The sequence below is a fragment of the Anabrus simplex genome, chromosome 8 (genome assembly GCF_040414725.1).
Source record: "Anabrus simplex isolate iqAnaSimp1 chromosome 8, ASM4041472v1, whole genome shotgun sequence".
NCBI lineage: Eukaryota > Metazoa > Arthropoda > Insecta > Orthoptera > Tettigoniidae > Anabrus > Anabrus simplex.
Window position 1 is genome coordinate 113,821,222 of NC_090272.1, and position 23,008 is coordinate 113,844,229.

At 38.4% G+C, this 23,008-nt stretch overlaps 2 protein-coding genes across 3 annotated transcripts in view; both read left to right on the forward strand.

Annotated features, from left to right (window-relative positions):
- The window catches only part of LOC137501863 (phospholipase B1, membrane-associated-like), a 152,995-nt gene extending 147,054 nt beyond the window's left edge, over nucleotides 1–5,941 (forward strand). The window contains exon 8 of one of the 2 annotated variants that reach the window (XM_068228975.1): nucleotides 5,006–5,941. In XM_068228975.1, coding sequence (XP_068085076.1) covers nucleotides 5,006–5,190 — 185 coding nt within the window. In that variant the 3' untranslated portion in view covers nucleotides 5,191–5,941. The remainder of the gene's footprint in view (nucleotides 1–5,005) is intronic. The other variant, XM_068228976.1, reaches the window with a different exon arrangement.
- Nucleotides 5,942–10,636: 4,695 nt separating this feature from the next.
- On the forward strand, nucleotides 10,637–11,813 carry LOC137501862 (uncharacterized). Its single transcript, XM_068228974.1, has 2 exons — nucleotides 10,637–10,740; nucleotides 11,020–11,813. Exons 1-2 carry the CDS (start codon nucleotides 10,724–10,726, stop codon nucleotides 11,621–11,623), a joined length of 621 nt encoding a protein of 206 aa, XP_068085075.1. The 5' UTR covers nucleotides 10,637–10,723; the 3' UTR covers nucleotides 11,624–11,813.
- Nucleotides 11,814–23,008: the final 11,195 nt, after the last annotated feature.

The window sequence follows — 23,008 nt, forward strand, 5'->3', positions numbered from 1 at the left end:
GGAATCAGCTGTGCTCTATGAATAGGAACTGTCCTGGCATTTGCCTGGAAGTGAAAATGGGAAACAACAGTAAAATATTCCCAGGACAGCCACCAGTGGGGTTCGAACTCACACGTCTCCCAAATCTAGAGCTTGGCTCCATGGTCGTAGTCACTCTGCTTGGTCCATCTCTCATTTGGTGAAGATCCTAAACACTCCATATTCTGTACTCTATACAGTTGTTTCCTATTGACATAGATTGGATTATAATTGTCACAGCTCTTACTTATGAGTAACAGTTTTGTTTTCACTCTAGTAATACTGTAATTTATTTATGTTATTGTTTTTGTGTCCTTTTAACTATTTTTGATGGTTTCTGGAGATGCCGAGATGCTGGAATTTTGTCCCGCACAAGTTTTTTTTATATGCCAGTAAATCTAACAACATGAGGCTGATGTATTTGAGCACCTTCCTAATATGGCTAAAACACGTCCTGTCATTCTAATATGATGTTTTTACAACTGTGAATTGTAAATAAACTTATAAGTACTGACTGGGTAGAACCAACATACTAGTTTTTCAACTTATATGCATCTCTCACATTATACACAACACTATTCTTTAGCACAATAACACATAGTTTCCTGTACAAAACAGGATCAGCCCTGACAGAGCTGCACAAATCTAGCAATAGCCACATGAATTTAAAAAAAATGAATTGCCATCCTCTACATCCTTGAGAGCCTCTCTGAACTACTCCTCTGAGTAGATATTACACATTCATGAAAACAGTATACAACGCTTGAGAGTTTTGTTCTCACAGAATTTTTTTCCATATTTACAATAGCAGCTCATAGTCTACACAAGTAAGAGTGCAACATTTCTGTTTTCTACACAAGTAAGAGTGCAACATTTCTGTTTTCATACACAAAGGCACACATAAACAGAATAGCGGACTTACCCTTCCATCAGTCCTTGATACTCCCCATCTAACAGTTTAGACCACATTATGTTTAATTAAGACCATCCTCAAGTAGAGCTGTCGGAATGCACTCTGTCTCCTTCCAACTGTTGCACCCACTCTGCTTGATGATTTCCATGGTTCATCTAAACAATATCAGACGAATGCAATGTGAAGATAGTCCATTTAGCAAGTCCCTTGCTAATCGCTTTCCTGGTACTTGCTACTTGCTACTTGCTACTTGAAGAGCAAGCAGAGACGGGTGTGGTGGGGAAGGGGAAGAAGCTCTAAGAAGTCCCGAGTTTCATATAAGCACATGTCGCCTTAGCAAAGAAATGTTTTGTGTATAGATGTGATATCAGTGAGCATGAAAAAGATAATATTATGCATGTAGAAAAGGCTTTGCTTCATCTAAAACTCAAAGTTTCAATGAAACAAAAATGTGGTAATATGTTTTTCAAGATTTTTGCTGAACAAGAGCAATAATAAAAGGATGTATAGTTAGGTGTGAAATTAGTGTGTTCATTTTTTCTCTTTATAACAAAAGTGATATAAAAATTTGCATTTAGTATTAGCACTAACTGGTTTTGCTATTTTATTAAACTTATTTGAGAGGGGTAAATGAAGTGAAATGGTCATACATAACCTAACAAATATTACAGTGTTCAGTTACAGTAAATATCTAGACCTGCTTTCCAGTACAACATGTTCATTTTTAAATTACCAACATCTCATGTATCGGTAATTACTGTAATTTGAAAATCAACTACCTACTAAAATATTACAAACAATGCATGCCTCTGTATTGGTACCTACTTTCACCCTTTGCAAAAAACGACTACTTTATCCTCTGTACCAAACAGAAGCAAAGATCAATATTGTGCATTTGCAGTTACAGTTTATTAGCTGGAAGCCACCTGGGAGCTGACTTCATGATAAAGTTTCCAGTCATTACATATGTAAAGAACGAAACGAAGTCTGAAAGTTTATTTTCATATTAAATATTTAAAATATCCTTTAAAATAGTTTGTATTTCACTGAAAATGCAGGTCAGCACTGTAATATCCATTTACAGCATTAATTCGTAATAATGGAACTGGCCTTAAAGGGTTACAATTATGATGAGATGTAAAGAAAAGTGAAAAAGAAAAAATAAACATCGTGCTTATTTTCATCACACATACAACGGTTGGAATACAACATGAGGTTTTCATAAAGGAAAAAGCCCAAGTACAGTACCATATTGTATCATTTTGTTCTCCCTACCTCTTGAAAAATGATGCAGTGAGGATTTACTCTATCTACATTTTTCAAAAAAAAAAAAACTAAATCAATAGAGACAAGCAGAGTATTAGCAAATTCAACCATAGCCCAAGGAAGCTTCCCAGTCTACCACACATACATGGCCATTTTTAAATGTAACAACAACTCATGCAATTACTGTAATTTGAAAAGCAACTACCAAAATATTTACAAACAATGCATGCCTCTGTATTAGTACCTCCTTTCACCCTTTGCAAAGAATGTCTACTTTATCCTCTGTAGCAGATGAAAGAGCAGTGTTGTGCATGCGCAGTTACAGTTTATTAGCTGGGACCTGGGAGCTGACTTCATGTTAATGCTGTTGATGGTGATTATCAATAAGATAAAGAGTGTATGGTCGTGGAAGAAAATCAGTTGTTCTATTAACGGTGAAGCACTATTTTGTAAATTTAAATTTGATCAGTTGCCATGTTCTAATAAAAGGTTAAACTTTATATACAGAACTTAAATCTACTGCACTATTCTGCCATATTAGTAGTTAATATAGGTAATTCAGAGTAAGTAACAAACTAGAAATATCAGGATGAATTAGGAATTTACACTGAGTCAGCATATGGCAATGGAAAGAGCACATAATCTTAAACCCCTGGCAAATTCACTGATTTTATCCCTCTTTAAGAATGCAAGTTCTGTTTCCTTGCTATTGGAGATGCTGTGGCTATGTTCAATGAATTTTATTTATCAAATGGCTTCTAGTGCCGGGAATATCCAAGGACATGTTTGGCTTGCCTGGTGCTATTTGACGCCCGTAGGAAACCTGCGCATCTGGATGAGGGATGATGATAATGAGGTAGGGACAGGGTGAAACTCGGTTTCAGCACGTAGCCTACTCCTGTCAAATAACATCAAGAGGTTTGCTCAAAGCTTTATATCTCCATCCAACAGACAAATCACCATCAACAGCATCATATGCCCCCACTCGATATGAACACTACAGAGAGGTTTGGAATTTAATCCAGGCTTTTTGCATGCATTCTAGTGATTAGAAATTGTAGAAATTTGTACCCTGCTGGCCAACATTCTGATGGTGACATTTTTTTCGACCAATGGGACTCGAACTGGCTAACCATAGTGTCAGACCATATAGACTTCAATGCCTTAATGATCATGGCCACCACACAGGCTTTGTTCAACGGAAATTACCAACAAGTATATTTTTCCAAAGTGTGTAATGAGAAATCCATTTTTTAAAAATATTTCAGATTACCTATGATTTTAACTCAAGAAAGAAAGTGATTGGAATACATAAAAAGTTGGATTAAAATTCTTAACAAGAAATCTTAAATCATTTATTACAAGACTTAAAAAGTACAAAACAAAATGTTTAAAAATAGCCACTGGAGGTCTAAATAAATCAAAAATAATTTCAATGCTAGTAATAATAAAATATTTAATATACTATCCCTAAGGTTAGTGCAAAAGGAAAAACCTACAACTGACAACAAGGTAAAGTTGTTTAAACAGGTAGAATAAGAAAACTAGCAAGTCATAATATTTCAATAATATTTCCAGCCCTTCCACTTAATAAAATGGATTTTTGAGCACGTATCCTTATAATCTAAAACCATGTATAAAATTTCAATATTTCTCACAATTCTAAAATTATATGAATAATAATAAACAAATCTAACAAACTCATCATTCTGAATGGCTCTAGCAGGTACAGTAGTCAGGAGAATAGGTTTTCACAATGTCTGGGTTGTCCCGTAGGTTTCGCTCAATAGTTTTAATGATGCGATTGATATGATTTCCAATATTTACAATGGTTCCTCGAGCCAAACCATCAGTCAAGTTGGAACGCCTGTCCCAGTAGAAAGGTATGTATTTCATTTCCTTCAGGTAGTAGACAAGACATTTCAGCATCTGAGGAAGAGAGAACAATTGAGCAATTCAATTTTTATTCATAAATTTTTAAAATATGAGAGAATGCAGCAAGATCCTATAATGTCAATCAATCGTCATCTCTTGATTACAACAACTGATGATTTCTCGAAGATGATAAAGATAAGAGCTGACAAACATGTAGTTTTTACCTTTAGCCTACACTATTGGACAATGGCACTGAACTTAAATGGAGGCGGGTTATACATGTTCATTCCAAACAAACTTTGAGCAAATTACCTTAGTTCTAGTTTTGGGGCATAATTTTATAGACTGAATGAACTTCCTTAAGGCGAGTTACTGTATAATTGCACAAGTATTTTCAGATTTTCCCCTAACAGAATAAATAACATTTTTGTGGTTAATATAAGTATATTATTTGTTAAGAAATTTGTACCAATAACAGGTTTTACTCAGTTATAGTTAAAAATATTCAATTTCTCATGTGGTTCTGTTCAAACCTCTCCATTTCCTAACCCAACTGATAGAAAGGGATTTTGTTTCTAAGAATTTCTACAGAAGGCATCATTCTTTATGTTGGTAACACTATAACATGTACAACTGTCTGAACTGCAATTCTTGATTAGCAGTTAAGTGTTTCATTTATTTCATTTATTTTGATCTAACTTCCAGCATTTCACATTCTCAGTGTAATAAAGTACCTCTACCTGACAAACTACTGAAAGAATAATACTAAAATATTTATCAAATTTATAAAACAATTACAAAATGCCATTGAATTCAGATTGTACTGAAATATTTCTCATTCTCTAAATGAATGAAATGAGAAATGACCAGCATATATATCTAGTCTTCAAAATCTACAGTGACAGTGTCTTCTCTTCCATACTGTGGACACAGAGGGTATGGTGCTGTGGTTCAAGAAATTGTCATTCCTTCTAGAGGAATATAAAGATGCATCATATACTGTTACGTGCCAGCACCCTGGTAGCTCCTTTTGGTGCTTCCAGGAAGGGGCTGGTGACTCAGACGACCTGGAATCTCTCAGCCGGCTTGTGGGTGGGGCCGGCCTATACGTGTATTGATCTCGGCGGCCGGCTTACCTGTGACTTTCTTGGAGACTCAACAGGAATGTTCTGACTCTAGTGACATCACAAAATTTCTGGGCCAAATCACGCGAGCTATAAAAAGGGAGGCTAGCCGCAGACAGTCGGTCGGTGTTGGACTCGGAGTGACAATTGGGCTCCGAGGTGGAGTCGGTGTGACACTCAATGAGTTGGGGTTCAATGGCTGGGCTGATGGCAACAGAGGAGTTGGCTGTCGCTAGTGTCCCACCGAGGTCTGAACCAGGAGCTGTTGTTGTGGTGTCGGAAAGACCAGCGAGTGCATGAACTAGAGGTGACAGAATGGTGTGTTTGTGTAATTCTGTGGACTGAGGATCACCGTGAGCCAGCGAGGAAACGTGTTATCGTGAGTGCAAGGATAAATGGACCTGTCTTAGTGTCCGCTGCTGTGAGTAATCGTCCTGCTGTTGAATACTGTTGAGCTGTTTACTTGATCACTGCATGGGACTGTGTGAAGTACTGGACTATAAGTGGAGTCGAACCAACGAATAGTCATCGTGTGTTGTATAGCCAGTGGCACTGTGTTCGAATCCAACTATGTACACACAGCAGCTGTAGGAGGTGACTGTACTTTGGCAAAGTGAAAGTAAGGATTATAGACGTTCCCAGGTAACAACCGGCCGGGACTCCCGGGTGTGTGTGCAGAAGAGAGATTTGTAAATAGACTGGTAATTACTGTGGCCATTCATAACTGGTTAGAATTGCTTGTGTTTGTATGTGTGTGTGCATTTATTAGGTCATCCTGAAATAAATTAGAGTAATTAAACAGATGGAGTTTTATTTGTAACAATATATAACAGGTAAGAGAACTCATTCCTTCCAAAAATACCTTTAATTGAAAGGAACTCATAAATCTTACTCAAACTATAAGTATCACTTCATTCTGGTACAATGAACTTACAAGATCTGCCAAAACAATTCCTCAAAACTTAACAATTCTAGCTTGAGAAGTTTTAGAGACAAAAATAGAATCCTTAACAATGACAAGATCGGACATTCATGCTCCCTTAAAGAACTACAATGAAGATATATCATTAAAGATATAATCAGAAACATCTATAATGGGGAGCTGACCATTCTGGAGAGAGATGCATGTGTAGTAAATGGAGTGAAAATTCAAAACTTTGCATTTTCAGGTATGTACTGTAGATTTTTAAAAACAATTATTTTCATTTCATACATTTCCATACCTGCCAACCCTTCCGATTTACCTGGAAACTTTCCATTTTTAACTCGTCTTCCGATTTTCAAATTTATTTTTACTTCCTATTTTTGACCAATATAACCTCCAGTAAGGTCAATACTCTTCCCCTACGATAAAGGATAAATTGTTATGTGCTTGTGTCATTTACGCAACCTCATTTTCAAGTGTATGTATTTGACGCTTTATTTCGTAAGTAAATCATCCGTAACCTTCATGTATCATACCTCCTGCTCACTACAGCAGTGTGAGTTGCTGTACAGCTGGGGATTCAGGATGGCAATCATCCTTCAAGCAAGAGAGGCTAGTGCACGCTAGCGACTCAGTTAATTGGGACGAAAGAATGAGTTTGTTATTGTGTGGTTTGTGTGCTTTTAACATCGTTTCCGTGCATAGTTTCATTGGAGTTGTAGGCCATGTGTTATTTCTTGTGGTCCTGTGCTTTTCCTCATGTCAAAGTCGTATGTTAATAATATATGACACATACTGATCTGTTTTGTATGTGGTAGTTTTGTATATTTCAGTGCATTTGTGTTTATTCTTACTTCATAATTTTAATGTGTTAAAATTATTTCAGGGAGTGGTGTCATGACAGTTATTTTCTCTTCACGTTATGGCCAAAAAACATAACAAATGTTATCTCCAAGCATTCAGAGATACCTATAAAATTACAAATTTCCGTTCACTTTACAGTTTAATAAGGGAAACTATTATGCATTTTGTTACGTGTGTCGGTGTGGTATAAATATTATCATTTGTATGTATGTCTCATAAATGAGAATGATTAGGTACATTTTCTTGTAACCATTTTTATGTTTTCTCAGTGTAAGATCTCAAATTTAATGATCAATTCACAATGTACGGTAACTGTGGAAATGTATGCCTTTTATCCTGTTCTCTTTTCACCTAGACCGTGGCACAATAACTGAAATCCAAGAATCAAGAAATCTTCCTATTTTTGATTTCTAAAAGTTGGCAGGTAGGTATGCATTTCGAACCTCACCGTTGGCTGTCCTGAGAATGGATTTCTGCAGTGAGCCAACCTTTTCTTATTGCTCAATTTCTGTTCGTAAATATTTGTAAACGTACGGTATGTGATCAGAGGAATCACATTATCATAAGTGTCAAAAATACTGTAGTATTCGGGAGATAGTGGGTTTGAATCCCACTGTCAGCAGCCCTGAAGATGGTTTTCCATGGTTTCCCATTTTCACACCAGGCAAATGCTGGGGCTGTACCTTAATTAAGGCCATGGATGCTTCCTTCCCACTCCTAGCCCTTTCCTGTCCCATCGTCGCCATAAGACCTATCTGTGTCAGTGCGACGTAAAGCCAATAGCAAAAAAAAAAAGGATACTGTAAAGGATATTAGAGAGGAGAAGGAGAGTTGCAAGAGGAATGGTATGACTTTAGAAGTAGAAGAATTGGAATTATGGAAAGGATCTGGTCATGAAATTCATAGATCTAACAAAGGCATACAGTAGTATTCCCAGGGAGAAGGTTTGAGAAACCTTGGTCAAAAAAGAAACTGGTACATGAATTGTAGAAATGGTGCAAGTAATGAACAACAACTGCATCAGCAGTTTCTGGTTGGAAAGACAGAATGGTTTAGAAATGAACTAAGACAGGGGAGTGTGCTGTCACTTCTTGTGTTTCTAATGGTTATGGATGAAATTGTAAAGGAGAAAAAAAAAAAAAAAAAGGAACCATATGGGAATAGGGAGATGAAGTTATTACTATTTGCAGACATCACTGTGGTAAGGGGAATGAACAGCAAAGAAGTACAAGAACAGCTTGATGCACTGACAAGAAAAAAAAAAAGTATGGTATGAAAGTCAGAGTAGAGAAAAGCAAGAACATGATGATATCAAGAGGACAAAGACAAAGGAAAGGCATTGTGGAAACTGGCAGTCAGAGCCTTGAAATATTGTTGACAGTTTCAAATACCTAGGGAGTGATTACAGAATACAAGACTGGACATGAAGATTAGCATGGGGGTGCTACAGGGGAATGTATTCTACTGGAGTCAATCAATCAATACTTAATGGTTTCATCTATTTCATGGATGTAAATATTGTAATCAATCAATCAATACTGATCTGCATTTAGGGCAGTCGCCCAGGTGGCAGATTCCCTATCTGTTGCTTTCCTAGCCTTTTCCAAAATGATTTCAAAGAAATTGGAAATTTATTGAACATCTCCCTTGTTACGTTATTCCAATCCCTAACTCCCCTTCCTATAAATGAATATTTGCCCCAGTTTGTCCTCTTGAATTCCAACTTCATCTTCATATTGTGATCTTTCCTACTTTTATAGACGCCATTCAAACCTATTCGTCTACTAATGTCATTCCACGCCATCTTTCCGCTGACAGCTCGGAACATACCACTTAGTCGAGCAGCTCTTCTTCTTTCTTTCAATTCTTCCCAACCCAAACATTGCAACATTTTTGTAACGCTACTCTTTTGTCGGAAATCACCCAGAACAAATCGAGCTGCTTTTCTTTGGATTTTTTCCAGTTCTTGAATCAGGTAATCCTGGTGAGGGTCCCATACACTGGAACCATACTCTAGTTGGGGTCTTACCAGAGACTTATATGCACTCTCCTTTACATCCTTACTACAACCCCTAAACACCCTCATAACCATGTGCAGAGATCGGTACCCTTTATTTACAATCCCATTTATGTGATTACCCCAGTGAAGATCTTTCCTTATATTAACACCTAGATACTTACAATGATCCCCAAAAGGAACTTTCACCCCATCAACGCAGTAATTAAAACTGAGAGGACTTTTTCTATTTGTAAAACTCACAACCTGACTTTTAGCCCCGTTTATCAACATACCATTGCCTGCTGTCCATCTCACAATATTTTCGAGGTCACGTTGCAGTTGCTCACAATCTTGTAACTTATTTATCACTCTATAGAGAATAACATCATCCGCAAAAAGCCTTACCTCCGATTCCACTCCTTTACTCATATCATTTATATATATAAGAAAACATAAAGGTCCGATAACACTGCCCTGAGGAACTCCCCTCTCAACTATTACAGGGTCAGACAAAGCTTCACCTACTCTAACTCTCTGAGATCTATTTTCTAGAAATATAGCAACCCATTCAGTCACTCTTTTGTCTAGTCCAATTGCACTCATTTTTGCCAGTAGTCTCCCATGATCCACCCTATCAAATGCTTTAGACATGTCAATCGCGATACAGTCTATTTGACCTCCAGAATCCAAGATATCTGCTATATCTTGCTGGAATCCTACAAGTTGAGCTTCAGTGGAATAACCTTTCCTAAAACCGAATTGCCTTCTATCGAACCAGTTATTAATTTCACAAACATGTCTAATATAATCAGAAAGAATGCCTTCCCAAAGCTTACATACAATGCATGTCAAACTTACTGGCCTGTAATTTTCAGCTTTATGTCTATCACCCTTTCCTTTATACACAGGGGCTACTATAGCAACTCTCCATTCATCTGGTATAGCTCCTTCGGCCAAACAATAATCAAATAAGTACTTCAGATATGGTACTATATCCCAACCCATTGTCTTTAGTATATCCCCAGAAATCTGATCAATTCCAGCCGCTTTTCTAGTTTTCAACTTTTGTATCTTATTGTAAATGTCATTGTTATCATACGTAAATTTTATTACGTCTTTGGCCTTAGTCTCTTCCTCTATCTTGACATTATCCTTGTAACCAACAATCTTTACATACTGCTGACTGAATACTTCTGCCTTTTGAAGGTCCTCACATACACACTCCCCTTGTTCATTAATTATTCCTGGAATGTCCTTCTTGGAACCTGTTTCTGCCTTAAAATACCTATACATACCCTTCCATTTTTCACTAAAATTTGTATGACTGCCAATTATGCTTGCCACCATGTTATCCTTAGCTGCCTTCTTTGCTAGATTCAATTTTCTAGTAAGTTCCTTCAATTTCTCCTTACTTCCACAGCCATTTCTAACTCTATTTCTTTCCAGTCTGCACCTCCTTCTTAGTCTCTTTATTTCTCTATTATAATAAGGTGGGTCTTTACCATTCCTTACCACCCTTAAAACCCATTAGCGCCCACTGATACCATATGGTATCAGGAGACAGTAGAAGTTTAACTGAGCTGGTACTGGCTTGAGTCGCAAGAGGGGTTTAGTTGGAGCTTTATACGTTCTTCGGCTTGAAGTGACGCATGCGCCTGAAGAAGCTTCCGACACTTACGAGTGGTTTGTTGGCGGGAGCGCTTGCATGAATTCAGGTGTGATTCTCTGGAGTGAAAATCATGCACGTTCGATATGTGTAAGTATAATATTGCCCTTATTATCTATTATTCCTTTCTAATCAGTATATTAGAACATTGACGATGAATCAAAGAAACCTTCTGTAACGTTTGAATTTCAACAATGTTATTTGTGACAACACAGCAATGCCTCTAAGTGCGTGATACCATATGGTATCACTGGGCGTTTATGATGTCAAGCCGTTGATACAGTAATTTTAAAAATTTTATATCGTACATTCGAAGGTTACTTATGTGCTAAATGTAGTTGATTACATATTTATCTTTTATTATTCGAGGGGTCGACTGGCCTTATCAGAAGTGATGGATATATTGGAAGCAGACGATGAGTTAGGACATCAGACTGAGGATATTTTCATTGAACCACCTGATGGTAACGTTGACACAGATGAAGATTCATCCAATGAAGATGAAGGAGGAATGGTTCATAACCTAACTGGACGTCGGCTGCGTGCTGCAGCTGGAACACGCTTAGCAAACAACGAACGTATTGGAGGAGATTTTGAACCCCTTGATATTTCCTCTAGTACTTTCTCACCATCCATGCAGCCTACGGAGAAAAATCAACAACAGCAGCAGCAGCGACAACAACAACAACAACCTGAAAAACAAGCTCCTGAGTGGATTCTAGAAAGATTAGCCAATCCAGCTATTTATGAATGGAATGACGGTGACTTAGAACGTGTTGATGTTCCCTACCCTCCTCCTGACTGCAAGGGCACATCACAACTTGACTTCCGTAGAGAAGTTGTTCAAGTGTATCTAAAATGCTATTGTGTCCCACAAAAGATTCCTGAGAGAGTAAGTGTTGCCCGAAATACAATGCCAGCTTTGAGATTTGATGGACTCAATCACTTTGTTGCAAACTGCAATAGGAGATGATGTGCCAATGAAGAGTGCAAGTCATTCGGCAGAACAATGTGTCTGAAGTGTAATGTAGGCTTTTGCGTAACATGTTTTGCTACATACCATACTCAGTGAGCTGTGTCAACAGGTTGGAACAATATTAACAATTTATTGTACCCTGTACAATGATAGCAGTGTAACCGCCCAGCGATACCATATGGTATCAGCTAATATCTCATAAAATGAATTCTTGTTTGAAAATATTGTGTTATTTTCCCAATTTGTATACCCCAACCATCACAAATTAATGAAAATATAATTAAAGTAGGAACATTTTTTTTCTGGGCGCTAATGGGTTAAAGGTACAAACCTGTTTTCGCATTCCTCAACAATTTCTTTAAACCCATCCCAGAGTCTGTTTACATTTTTATTTACCGTTTTCCACCGATCATAGTTACTTTTTAGAAACTGCCTCATACCTGCTTTATCAGCCATATGGTACTGCCTAACAGTACTACTTTTAAGACCTTCCTTTCTATCACATTTATTTTTAACTACCACAAAAACAGCTTCATGATCACTAATACCATCTATTACTTCAGTTTCCCTATAGAGCTCATCTAGTTTTATCAGCACCACATCCAAAATATTTTTCCCTCTGGTTGGTTCCATCACTTTCTGAATCAGCTGTCCTTCCCATATTAACTTATTTGCCATTTGTTGGTCATGCTTCCTGTCGTTCGCATTTCCTTCCCAATTGACATCTGGCAAATTCAGATCTCCCGCTACAATCACATTTCTTTCCATGTCGTTTCCCACATAGCTGACTATCCTATCAAATAATTCCGAATCCGCATCAGTGCTACCCTTTCCCGATCTGTACACTCCAAATATATCAAGTTGCCTATTATCTTTAGAAATGAGCCTTCCACCTAGAATTTCATGTGTCTCATCTTTAACTTTTTCGTAGCTTACAAATTCTTCTTTCACCAGAATGAAAACTCCCCCTCCCACCTTTCCTATCCTATCTCTACGATACACACTCCAGTGCCGTGAGAAAATTTCTGCATCCATTATATCATTTCTCAGCCATGATTCAACTCCTATTACAATATCTGGTAAATATATATCTATTAAATTACTTAATTCTATTCCTTTCTTTACAATACTTCTACAGTTCAACACTAACAATTTTATGTCATCCCTACTTGATTTCCAGTTCCCTGTTCCCTTATCACCGCTCCCTAGGCCATCCCGTTTCCCTGAATGTACCTCCCTATTACCCTTCCAAACAAATTTCCTAACTTATACGTACCACTGCGGTTTAAATGAAGGCCATCCGAGCGCAGATCCCTTTCTCCTACCCACCCATTAGGATCTAGAAATTTCACTCCCAGTTTCCCACATACCCACTCCATAGTCTCATTTAAATCCCCAATCACCCTCCAGTCAGTATCCCTCCTACACAGTATTCCACTAATAACAATCTCCGCTTTCTTAAACTTCACCCGTGCTGCATTTACCAGATCCCACACATCTCCAACTATGTTGGTACTTATATCAGCTTGCCTTACGTTGTTGGTACCAATGTGAAACACTACCAACTTCTCCTTCCCCTCCTCCCTCTCTTCTACTTTCCTCAACATCTGCCTCAACCTAATTCCTGGATAACATTCTACCCTGGTTCCCTTTCCTCCACACACTTTCCCCACGTGTCTAACGATGGAATCCCCCATGACCAGAGCATCAACCCTACCCACCTCATATTGACTTACTTTCATCATAAATAACATCAGGTATGATGATGACACTGTTCTACTTGCAACCAATGACCAAGATCAACAGGAACTATTTAATGCTGTCACTGAAGCCAGCAACACCATGGGATTGAGGCTTAATGTAAAGATGACCAAGTGCTACAAATATTTGCCCCAAATAGTCCTCTTGAATTCCAACTTTATCTTCAAAGATCACAATATGAAGATAAAGTTGGAATTCAAGAGGACAAATCGCAAATATTCATTTATAGGAAAGGGAGTTAGGGATTGGAATAACTTACCAAGGGAGATGTTCAATAAATTTTCAATTTCTTTGGAATCATTTAGGAAAAGGCTGGGAAAACAACAGATAGGGAATCTGCCACCTGGGCAAAGGAAAGAAGATGGCATTTGAGGTAATCTCACAGCAGCAAAAGACCAGATCGCAAGAGTGGCAACATTTAAGTACCTGGGATGTCACATCAATGATGACTGGGACCTTGCTCACAAGATCCGATGCAAAATTGAGCAGGCAGAACTTCTTTTCAGAGACTTAGAAAACTTTTTACAAGCCGTGATATTTCCATTACACTACAGACACAACTATTCCGGTGTTACATTTTCATCATTCTGTTATATGGCGTTGAGGCATGGACACTAACTGAGATCATGTGCAGGAAGTTGCAAGCATTTGAAATGTGGACGTACTGAAGGTTGATGAAGATACCTTGGACAGCTAAAATGACCAATATAAAAGTTTTACACTGTATGAACAAAGAACCAGAAATTCTCACTACCATCAAGAGAGGGAAGCTAGAATACTTTGGTCATATGATGCGGAACAGTATATACGACCTTCTGCAAGTAATACTCCAAGGGAAAATTAATGGAAAACATGGTCTGGGGAGAAGTAGGACATTATGGCTCGGCAACCTGAGCCAGTGGTTTGGGGTGACAAAGCTTACTCTGTTCAGAACAGCTATGAACAAACAACAGATCATGCTACTGATCGCCAACGTTCTGCGACGACACGGAACCTGAAGAAGAAAAAGTATTGACTTATGCAGCTGAGACCTGGACAATGACAATTGGGGGGGGGGGGGGGAGTACAATTTAAGGCAGCAAAATTAGATACCTACAAAGTATGATAAGAAATACCAAACTGAAACATCTAAGAAGTATGATAAGAAAGACAAGGAAGGACAGACTGATAAACAAAGATGTTAAATGAGGTAGAAATGGAAAACCTAAATGAGAGAATTGACTGATAGGAGTAAACTAAGATGGTTTGGGCATGTAAAGAAGATAGAAGAGGAAAGAATACCAAAACAGATGATGCAGATGAAGTTTGAGGGAATGAGAGTGTGAGGGAGACGTAGAAAAGTTGGATCAATTCAATAAAGAGGAATGCAAGAAGAAGAAGAAATCTGGACCTGAGACAAAGTGATGGAAGAGGAATGGTGGAAGGAGAGAGGAAGGTGGAGAAATAGCATAAATATCCCAACCTGGCAGGAGCTTGACAAGGCTAAAGGAGGATGATGATGATGATGCAATGTTGCTCCTACATGTGAACGTGTTTCGGTATTTTACTAACGAAAGGCAAAGGTGTGACAAATATAATCCAATGACAACCCATTTGAATGCAGAAAATCAATGCCTCAGTTCATGGGAACTGTCTGATTCAACACAGCTTCTGCACTGTTCCAGTAAGGGCACTATTTTCCTGTAACAGCACGAGAGATAGTCTCTCAGGAAGGTGGAGGAAACTGAAAAAAAACTCAGATTAGATATAAGCTGCTACTACGACTGCTGCTGCCACCACCGAGGATGCAGAAAGAGGTGGTAGTCATCAGGATTTGTTCATATGCTATCAGTCTTTTGGCTGGTGACAGTTCAATCTCCCTCCCTACAGTCCTGACCTTGCACTTAGTGACAATCATCTCTTTAAGTGACTGAAAAAGTTCCTCGGTGGAAAGCATTTTTACACTTCATGACAAAGTGAGCGATAAATCAGAAATGGTTTTCTTCATAGGCGGCGGACTTCTACAACGAGGGTCTACATAAACTTGTCCCACAATATGACTAATCTATATATATAAAATAAGAGTTTTGTCTGTACATTGCTCAGAATTTGAAAAGAATGGTATTTCTGTATCGGTCATGTCCACAGTAACAAGAAAACGCACTTTTTACGTTTCCGTAATTTCTGTCTGTCTGTCTATCTGTCTGTCTGTCTGTCTGTCTGTCTGTCTGTCTGTCTGTCTCTATGTACACGCATCACTAGAAAACGGCTAAAGAGAATTTAATGAAAATCAGTATGCAAAGTCGGGGAATAAGTTGCTACAATCTAGGCCATAAATAATTTTATTCACGCTGATTTAAATGGTAGTTTAGGGAAGGCCTACAATTTAATTTTCAAATATTTATGTTATTAGTGGTCCTATCTTGATAAAAACTGGTATACAAAGTTGGAGAATAAGTCGCTAAAATCTACGCTGAAAATAATTTCATTCACGTTGAGTGGAATGGTAGTTTAGGGGAAGATCTAAAATTTAATTCTTAAATATTTGCATTATTAGTGGTCCTATCTCATTGAAAATTGGTATGCAAACTCGGAGAATGAGCCACTACAATATAAGGCTATAAATGATTTAATTAATGGTGAGTGAAATGGTAGTTTAGTGGGAGGCCTAAAATTTAATTCTCAAATATTTATATTATTAGCAGTCGTATCGATAATTACTACATAACCAAAGTTATATAAAATTACATTTCCGACCATTTACGTCTTATACATTTTTACCACACTGGCTATGATAACACAGATATTCATTAATTTGTATTTTTGTTGCTAATTCCATATCAACGCCGAGCCACGAGAAAATAGGTAAACAGAATTTAATGAAAATCGGTATAAAGAGTCGGGGAATAAGAAAGTACAGTCTAAACTATAAACAATTGTATTCGCCCTGGATGAAATTGTAGTTTAGGGGAAGGCGCCTAAAATGTAATTGTTAAATACCTATGTCATTGGTCCTATCGAAAAGTGCTACATAACAAAAGTTATAGAGAACACAATTTCCGGTCATTTATGTTTTATTGCCAACGGCCGTAGCCGTGTTGAAACACCGGATCCCGTGAGATCTCCGAAGTTAAGCAACATTGGGCGTGGTCAGGAGTTGGATGGGTTGCCGTGCGCTGTTGGTGGGGGGTAAGGGAATGGAGGAGCGGAAAGGAACTGGCCACTCTACCGCACGTAAACTCCGGCTCAGGAACACCTCTGTGCAGGTTTGGACCTGCCTTCGGGCAGAATAACCCTTACCTTACCTATGTTTTATTCAGTTTAATGCACCGACTATGATAAGAGTGGTATTTCAGAGTCGGAAGAAAACTAAATGTGAAGGCCTACAATATCGAAAGTGCATAACATTGATCAACAATGACATTACATTGACCATTGTTTGTTGTGATGTTCTTTGTCTCTTATGCTGCCTCTCAACTCCGATAGATGGGATTACTGCTGCGTACCGAGTATAACAGCCTGACTGAATATTGGCGGGAAATAGTCAGGGAGCTAGAAAACTTTATTCTTTAGCATGCCATTCCTCTGGTTCATACATTTTCTGATACAGCTGGTACGTAACACACAGTGGTACATCATAGTATTCTAGCTTTTCAGTCCCTACTCTGATGTGCTGTTTTGAATGAGCAGTGGGTATACTTAAGGCAGAGGCTCACTTAGTAGAGCAGTGGCAGTGGTGATGGTGGTAGTAGTATGGCATGGTCTAGAATAACAATTAGGGCTATTCCAAATTATAGCAGCACAATTCACTAAATAACTTAAAATTGAACCCTGTAAAGAGCCTTTTCTTAAGAAAAACTTCTTCCTCTTCACTTTTATTAAATTCTACATTCATTTTATTCCAAATTAGCAGTGAAGAGGCGGTTTCTCCCCTGGCTTGGAGGAAAAATTTGCCTCGAAGTCAGATAGATTTTTCCGCCGCCAGTGTACTGAATTGATACTTTCCGACTCATTGGTACTCCTAGGAAAGAGATTAGTAAAAGGGCATAGTTTTTGCCCTGGGAGTCGCCACTATTCGACCCTCTCCCCACCGAAAAGGGACGAAGAGTGTTCACGAATCACGGCTGTCTGCGGCTTGGTCATTCCAGCTCTGGAACTTTGGACTGTTAGGTTGGCAGCTTAGTCCTGTTCGTTAAAAGTGAGAAAATATGTGGTTTTCCATTTGATCGAGTATTTCATATGAAAGCATTGCTTTTTATCGCGTCATTCCTACTGACGTCCTTATAATGTATGTTCATTCCAGTTGGGAAAACCACTAAGACAGTCTTTCTGAGGATGTAAAAAGGCAGGTGGAGAGTGAGTGTCTACCATTATAATGAAAGCTCCCCAACCTGATTGTGACTGATGGTATGCAAGCGGGTCTACCATTACAGTGAAAATTCCCTAACTCAGTCTTCATATGAGAAAAGATGTTTGGTGACTTCCCCGTCGCGTTTCTAGGGTAATGCTAAGACCTATGTAATTTCATACCATCTTGCTCACAACGTGTACACTACCTAACCTAGAATTCTGTATACAACGTAGAATTCCGTAGCGAAGCACGGGTAATCAGCTAGTGTTCCAATAAACATGAAATTAAATAGAAAAGTAGCTGAGGATATGAAGAATGGAACAGAAAAGGAATTAACCAATTATATATATTTTATTGGCAAATGGTCCATACATGAGATAAATTTAAATAATTTCATTCCAGCATTTTATGAGAATCATCGTCCATCTCAAATTAGAGGAGTTTTCCTGACTTTACAAAAAAAGCTGCTGCAACATCAGCACGTAAAAATGAACATTTCATTCTTGTGATATATTAAATGGATTTCACTTAACTTAATGCACACAACATTTAATGACATTGTACCTATTTTGATGCACTTACCACTTTTAGTCTTCCCTGCACACCTTTTTTAACATCAAGTGTTGTGTTTTCCTTTTTGGGATTGTACGATCTAACACGTTTGGATTTCTATCTGACATTGGATGCATATTGAACTAAGAATGTTCCTTCAATAATTATTTGTCAAGTTTTCTTTTTAGCTAACTATTATCGTTGTATATCTTTAACTTCTTTTGTACGTCTTGAGCTTAGGATGTCCCTCATGGGGATGAAATATGTACTGTTAATAAATAGGTAATTGGATTCTGTTTATAATAATAATAATAATAATAATAATAATAATAATAATAATAATAATAATAATAATAATAATAATATGGCCTCAGCTGCCACATTTTAATTTGAAGCCATCCAGGCTGCCTGCATGTCAATTTCAATGTTTGGTATTACTCTACCTGATAGCAGAGTAAACTGGCAACCTATGAGTGAATTTTTAAAATAAATTTTGTGAAGTGACACCAAATACATTACCGAGATCTTTCACATGTTGACTTCATACGACACAGTGTCAAATCGACTTTTTTTTTTTTTTTTTCCATGCTTCAAAAATCTGACAACCTCTGACGAGTTTTAACCTGCAATCTCGAAATCCGTAGCCCAACTCTCTACCATTGAGCCGCAGAGAGAGTTTACAAGAACAAAAAAGGGTAAGAATTAACACAACACGAGTGGGTTTAAAACAGGAGCCAGATCCTCCAATAAACTCATCTGACTGATATACACAGGGTTGTTTACAGTTTTTGGATGTAAAATTCACAACCAGAAATGGTAACTTCCACACAACTACAGGCAACACAATAACATAGACATCAGTAAATATACGTAAGTAAAAGGACATTATTTTATCTATTCAGGAGATCGTTGCTCACCCAGTCACCTGTGTTGCGAGCCTGTCTCCCGACAAGTACTGTGACCTAATATGGCCAGTGCTTGCTCAGCACTAAGTCATAGTGTTTTTGCACAAACTTTTCTGAAATTTATGAAGGTATTATGTTTATACACATGCTAAAGTAATGCAAATGGCGTTGGAACAACACACTGAGCACTAAACACATGAACACTTGACTAAAGAGAACCTTATGTTGATAAAGATCTCAGCAGACTCCAAAGGAGAGGAAATTTTGACTCCGAGAAGCGCATCATGCCAAAGTGCTTGGCGCGAGACAGGCTCGCAGCGTGGGTGACTGGGTGAGGGACAATCCCCTGAATAGATGAAGAAATGATGCTGTACATGAGATATACCACTTCTGTGTTTCTAACTCCAGTAGGTATCTGAACTTGAGCAAATTTTATATGAAACATCGTTTACTAGCACTCTAAAAATTACATGCCTATACTCACATGAATGAACAGAAATCCAGTGCTCTGTTGCCAGAACTGTTGGTCTCGTTTTTCCATCTCCCACATGAAGACGGTTTTTATATAATAGCTTGAAAGATGGTCCCACTTCTGGCAGTCTCTGAGGAACTGGAGAGTAAGTAGAAACAATCTGTATTAGTGTTATGTTACCTCTACAACCAGTGGTGGTAAACACTCTACCAGCAGCCATTTTATGAGAAAACTGCTTGGTAAAATATTTAGCCTACTTGATTTTAAGCTATATCATATGTTACAATATCATAATATACATCATTCTAAAGCCTGAACTTGGTCATCAAATGTGAAAAACAGAATATTAAAATTTCAGAACATAAATACATGTTCCTTATGATACAAAAATGGAACATGATGGACAAAATCCAATATACAGGGTGAAGCGAAATTCGTGCACTCGGGTGTCACAGCGCGACTCCTCACATACCAGCAATAAAAAAAGTCTCTCACAAAAGTTTGTCCTGCGAGTATATCCGGGAGAAAAAGGTCGTTGAAGAATGGCAATCTGGCAACACTGTAACCACATGTAGGGTAACTACATCTGTCAGCACGTATTAGTTGTGCTGTACAGTTGGTGCAGTGGATAGGGTTTTGGGTTAGCATGCAGGAGGTCAAGGGTTCGATCCTGGGTTGAGGCGCGTTTTTTAATTTGCTAATTTCCATCGGACATTACATAATGAAACACAGTAAGACACCGTTTCTTAGGTCACATGTACCCTACATTTACAAAATTTTGTAATGCTGAACACATTGTAATGCTTCTAGTAGATGAAGTGGTGCGAATAAATTCACGCCCACGACGTGGAAAGGGCGTCTTTCAAAGCTGACCAAAGAAAACGAATGTTCGTCCATTTCTAGGATCGTAGTATATAAGTGCAAATTGTTTCTAGAGAACCCGCTGCAATCGCTGTTGACGATTAAGATGCCAGATACCATGCCACCTGGACTACATTTACGAAATAAAAAACATACGCCTCAAACCAGGATCGACCCCTTGACCTCCTGCATGTTAACCCAAAACTCTATCCACTGCTCCAACTGTACAGCATGGCTAATAAGTGCTGACATAGGTAGTTACCCTACATGTGGTTACAGTGTTGCCAGATTGCCACTCTTCAATGACCTGTTTCTCCCAGATATACTCGCAGGACGAACTTTTGTGAGAGACAATTTTTTTATTGCTGGCATGTGAGGAGTCTTGCTGCTACACCCGAGTGCGTGAATTTCACTTCACCCTGTATAAAAATCTAAGCAAATATATCTCCATGTCATCTGGCAAAATTTGAACACTGTACATAAGTTTCTACAGAAAGTTAATCTTTTACTGGCAAATGTAGTGCAATTGGACTAGACAAAAGAGTGATTGAATGAGTGGCTGTATTTCTAGAAAATAGAACTCAGAGAATTAGAGTAGACAAAGCTTTATCTGACCCTGTAATAATTAAGAGAAGAATTCCTCAAGGCAGTATTACTGGACCTTCGTGTTTTCTTATATATACAAATGATATGAGTAAAAAAGTGAAGTCAGAGATAAGGCTTTTTGTAGATGATGTGTTATTCTGTACAGATTAATAAATAAGTTATAAGATTGTGAACAACTGCAAAATGACCTTGAAAATGTTGTGAGATGGACAGTAGGCAATGGTATGATGATAAACGGGGTTAAAAGTCAGGTTTTGAGTTTCACAGATAGGAAAAGTCCTCTCAGTTGATGGGGTGAAAGTTCCAGTTGGGAATCATTGTAAGTACCTAGGTATTAATATAACGAAAGATCTTCATTGAGGTAATCACATAAATGGGATTGTAAATAAAGGGTATAGATCTCTGCTCATGGTTATGAGAGTATTTACAGTTGGGCCCACGAGAGTTGGAGTCTGACATCTGAGTGGCGAAAGCGGTAACTACGAAGTATGCTGTGCTGTCATAGTTACCTTCATCTCTGGCATATCACCTCACATACAGACTGAGTGTTTAATAAAACATGAAGGCCTAAAGCAATTCAAAAAACTTTGGCCCATTCCTAAGCTCATGGTTTCCAATTTTCACTCCAGGTAAATGCTGGGGCTATACCTTAATTAAGGCCACGGTCGCTTCCTTCCAACTCCTCGGCCTTCCCTATCCCATCATTACCATAAGACCTATCTGTGTCAGTGTGACGTAAAGCCTCTAGCGGAAAAAAAAATACTAAGCTTGTGCCAATAATTCCAGCATTCAAGACAGAACACGTCATTGCTTATAAATATGAGATTTCACAATCACTAACAAAATTATAAGTTTCTGACAATAACCTGAACAAGTGCACATGTTAAATACAGAACAGAGCCACTGATTAACTTACAGAAAAAATAACTAACAACTAAAATAATATTCAGAAAATAAACATGTAAGTACATAAAGCAGCAACAGCTCATACAGTACCACTCTGAATAATATCACAAAAGCGACTAAGCAAGCCAACCCACGTGGTGATGACTTCCTTAAATGTAACATCGCTGTTATTGTTGCCATAGCAACAGACCATTTTCAAGCAGTGTTAGTCAACTTTCTCTTGCTGGTGGCACTAAACGTCAGACTCCAAGCAGTGTTAGTCAACTTTCTCTTGCCGGTGGCACTAAACGTCAGACTCCAAGCAGTGTTAGTCAACTTTCTCTTGCTGGTGGCACTAAACGTCAGACTCCAAGCAGTGTTAGTCAACTTTCTCTTGCCGGTGGCACTAAACGTCAGACTCCAAGCAGTGTTAGTCAACTTTCTCTTGCCGGTGGCACTAAACGTCAGACTCCAAGCAGTGTTAGTCAACTTTCTCTTGCCGGTGGCACTAAACGTCAGACTCCAAGCAGTGTTAGTCAACTTTCTCTTGCCGGTGGCACTAAACGTCAGACTCCAAGCAGTGTTAGTCAACTTTCTCTTGCCGGTGGCACTAAACGTCAGACTCCAAGCAGTGTTAGTCAACTTTCTCTTGCCGGTGGCACTAAACGTCAGACTCCAAGCAGTGTTAGTCAACTTTCTCTTGCCGGTGGCACTAAACGTCAGACTCCAAGCAGTGTTAGTCAACTTTCTCTTGCCGGTGGCACTAAACGTCAGACTCCAAGCAGTGTTAGTCAACTTTCTCTTGCCGGTGGCACTAAACGTCAGACTCCAAGCAGTGTTAGTCAACTTTCTCTTGCTGGTGGCACTAAACGTCAGACTCCAAGCAGTGTTAGTCAACTTTCTCTTGCCGGTGGCACTAAACGTCAGACTCCAAGCAGTGTTAGTCAACTTTCTCTTGCCGGTGGCACTAAACGTCAGACTCCAAGCAGTGTTAGTCAACTTTCTCTTGC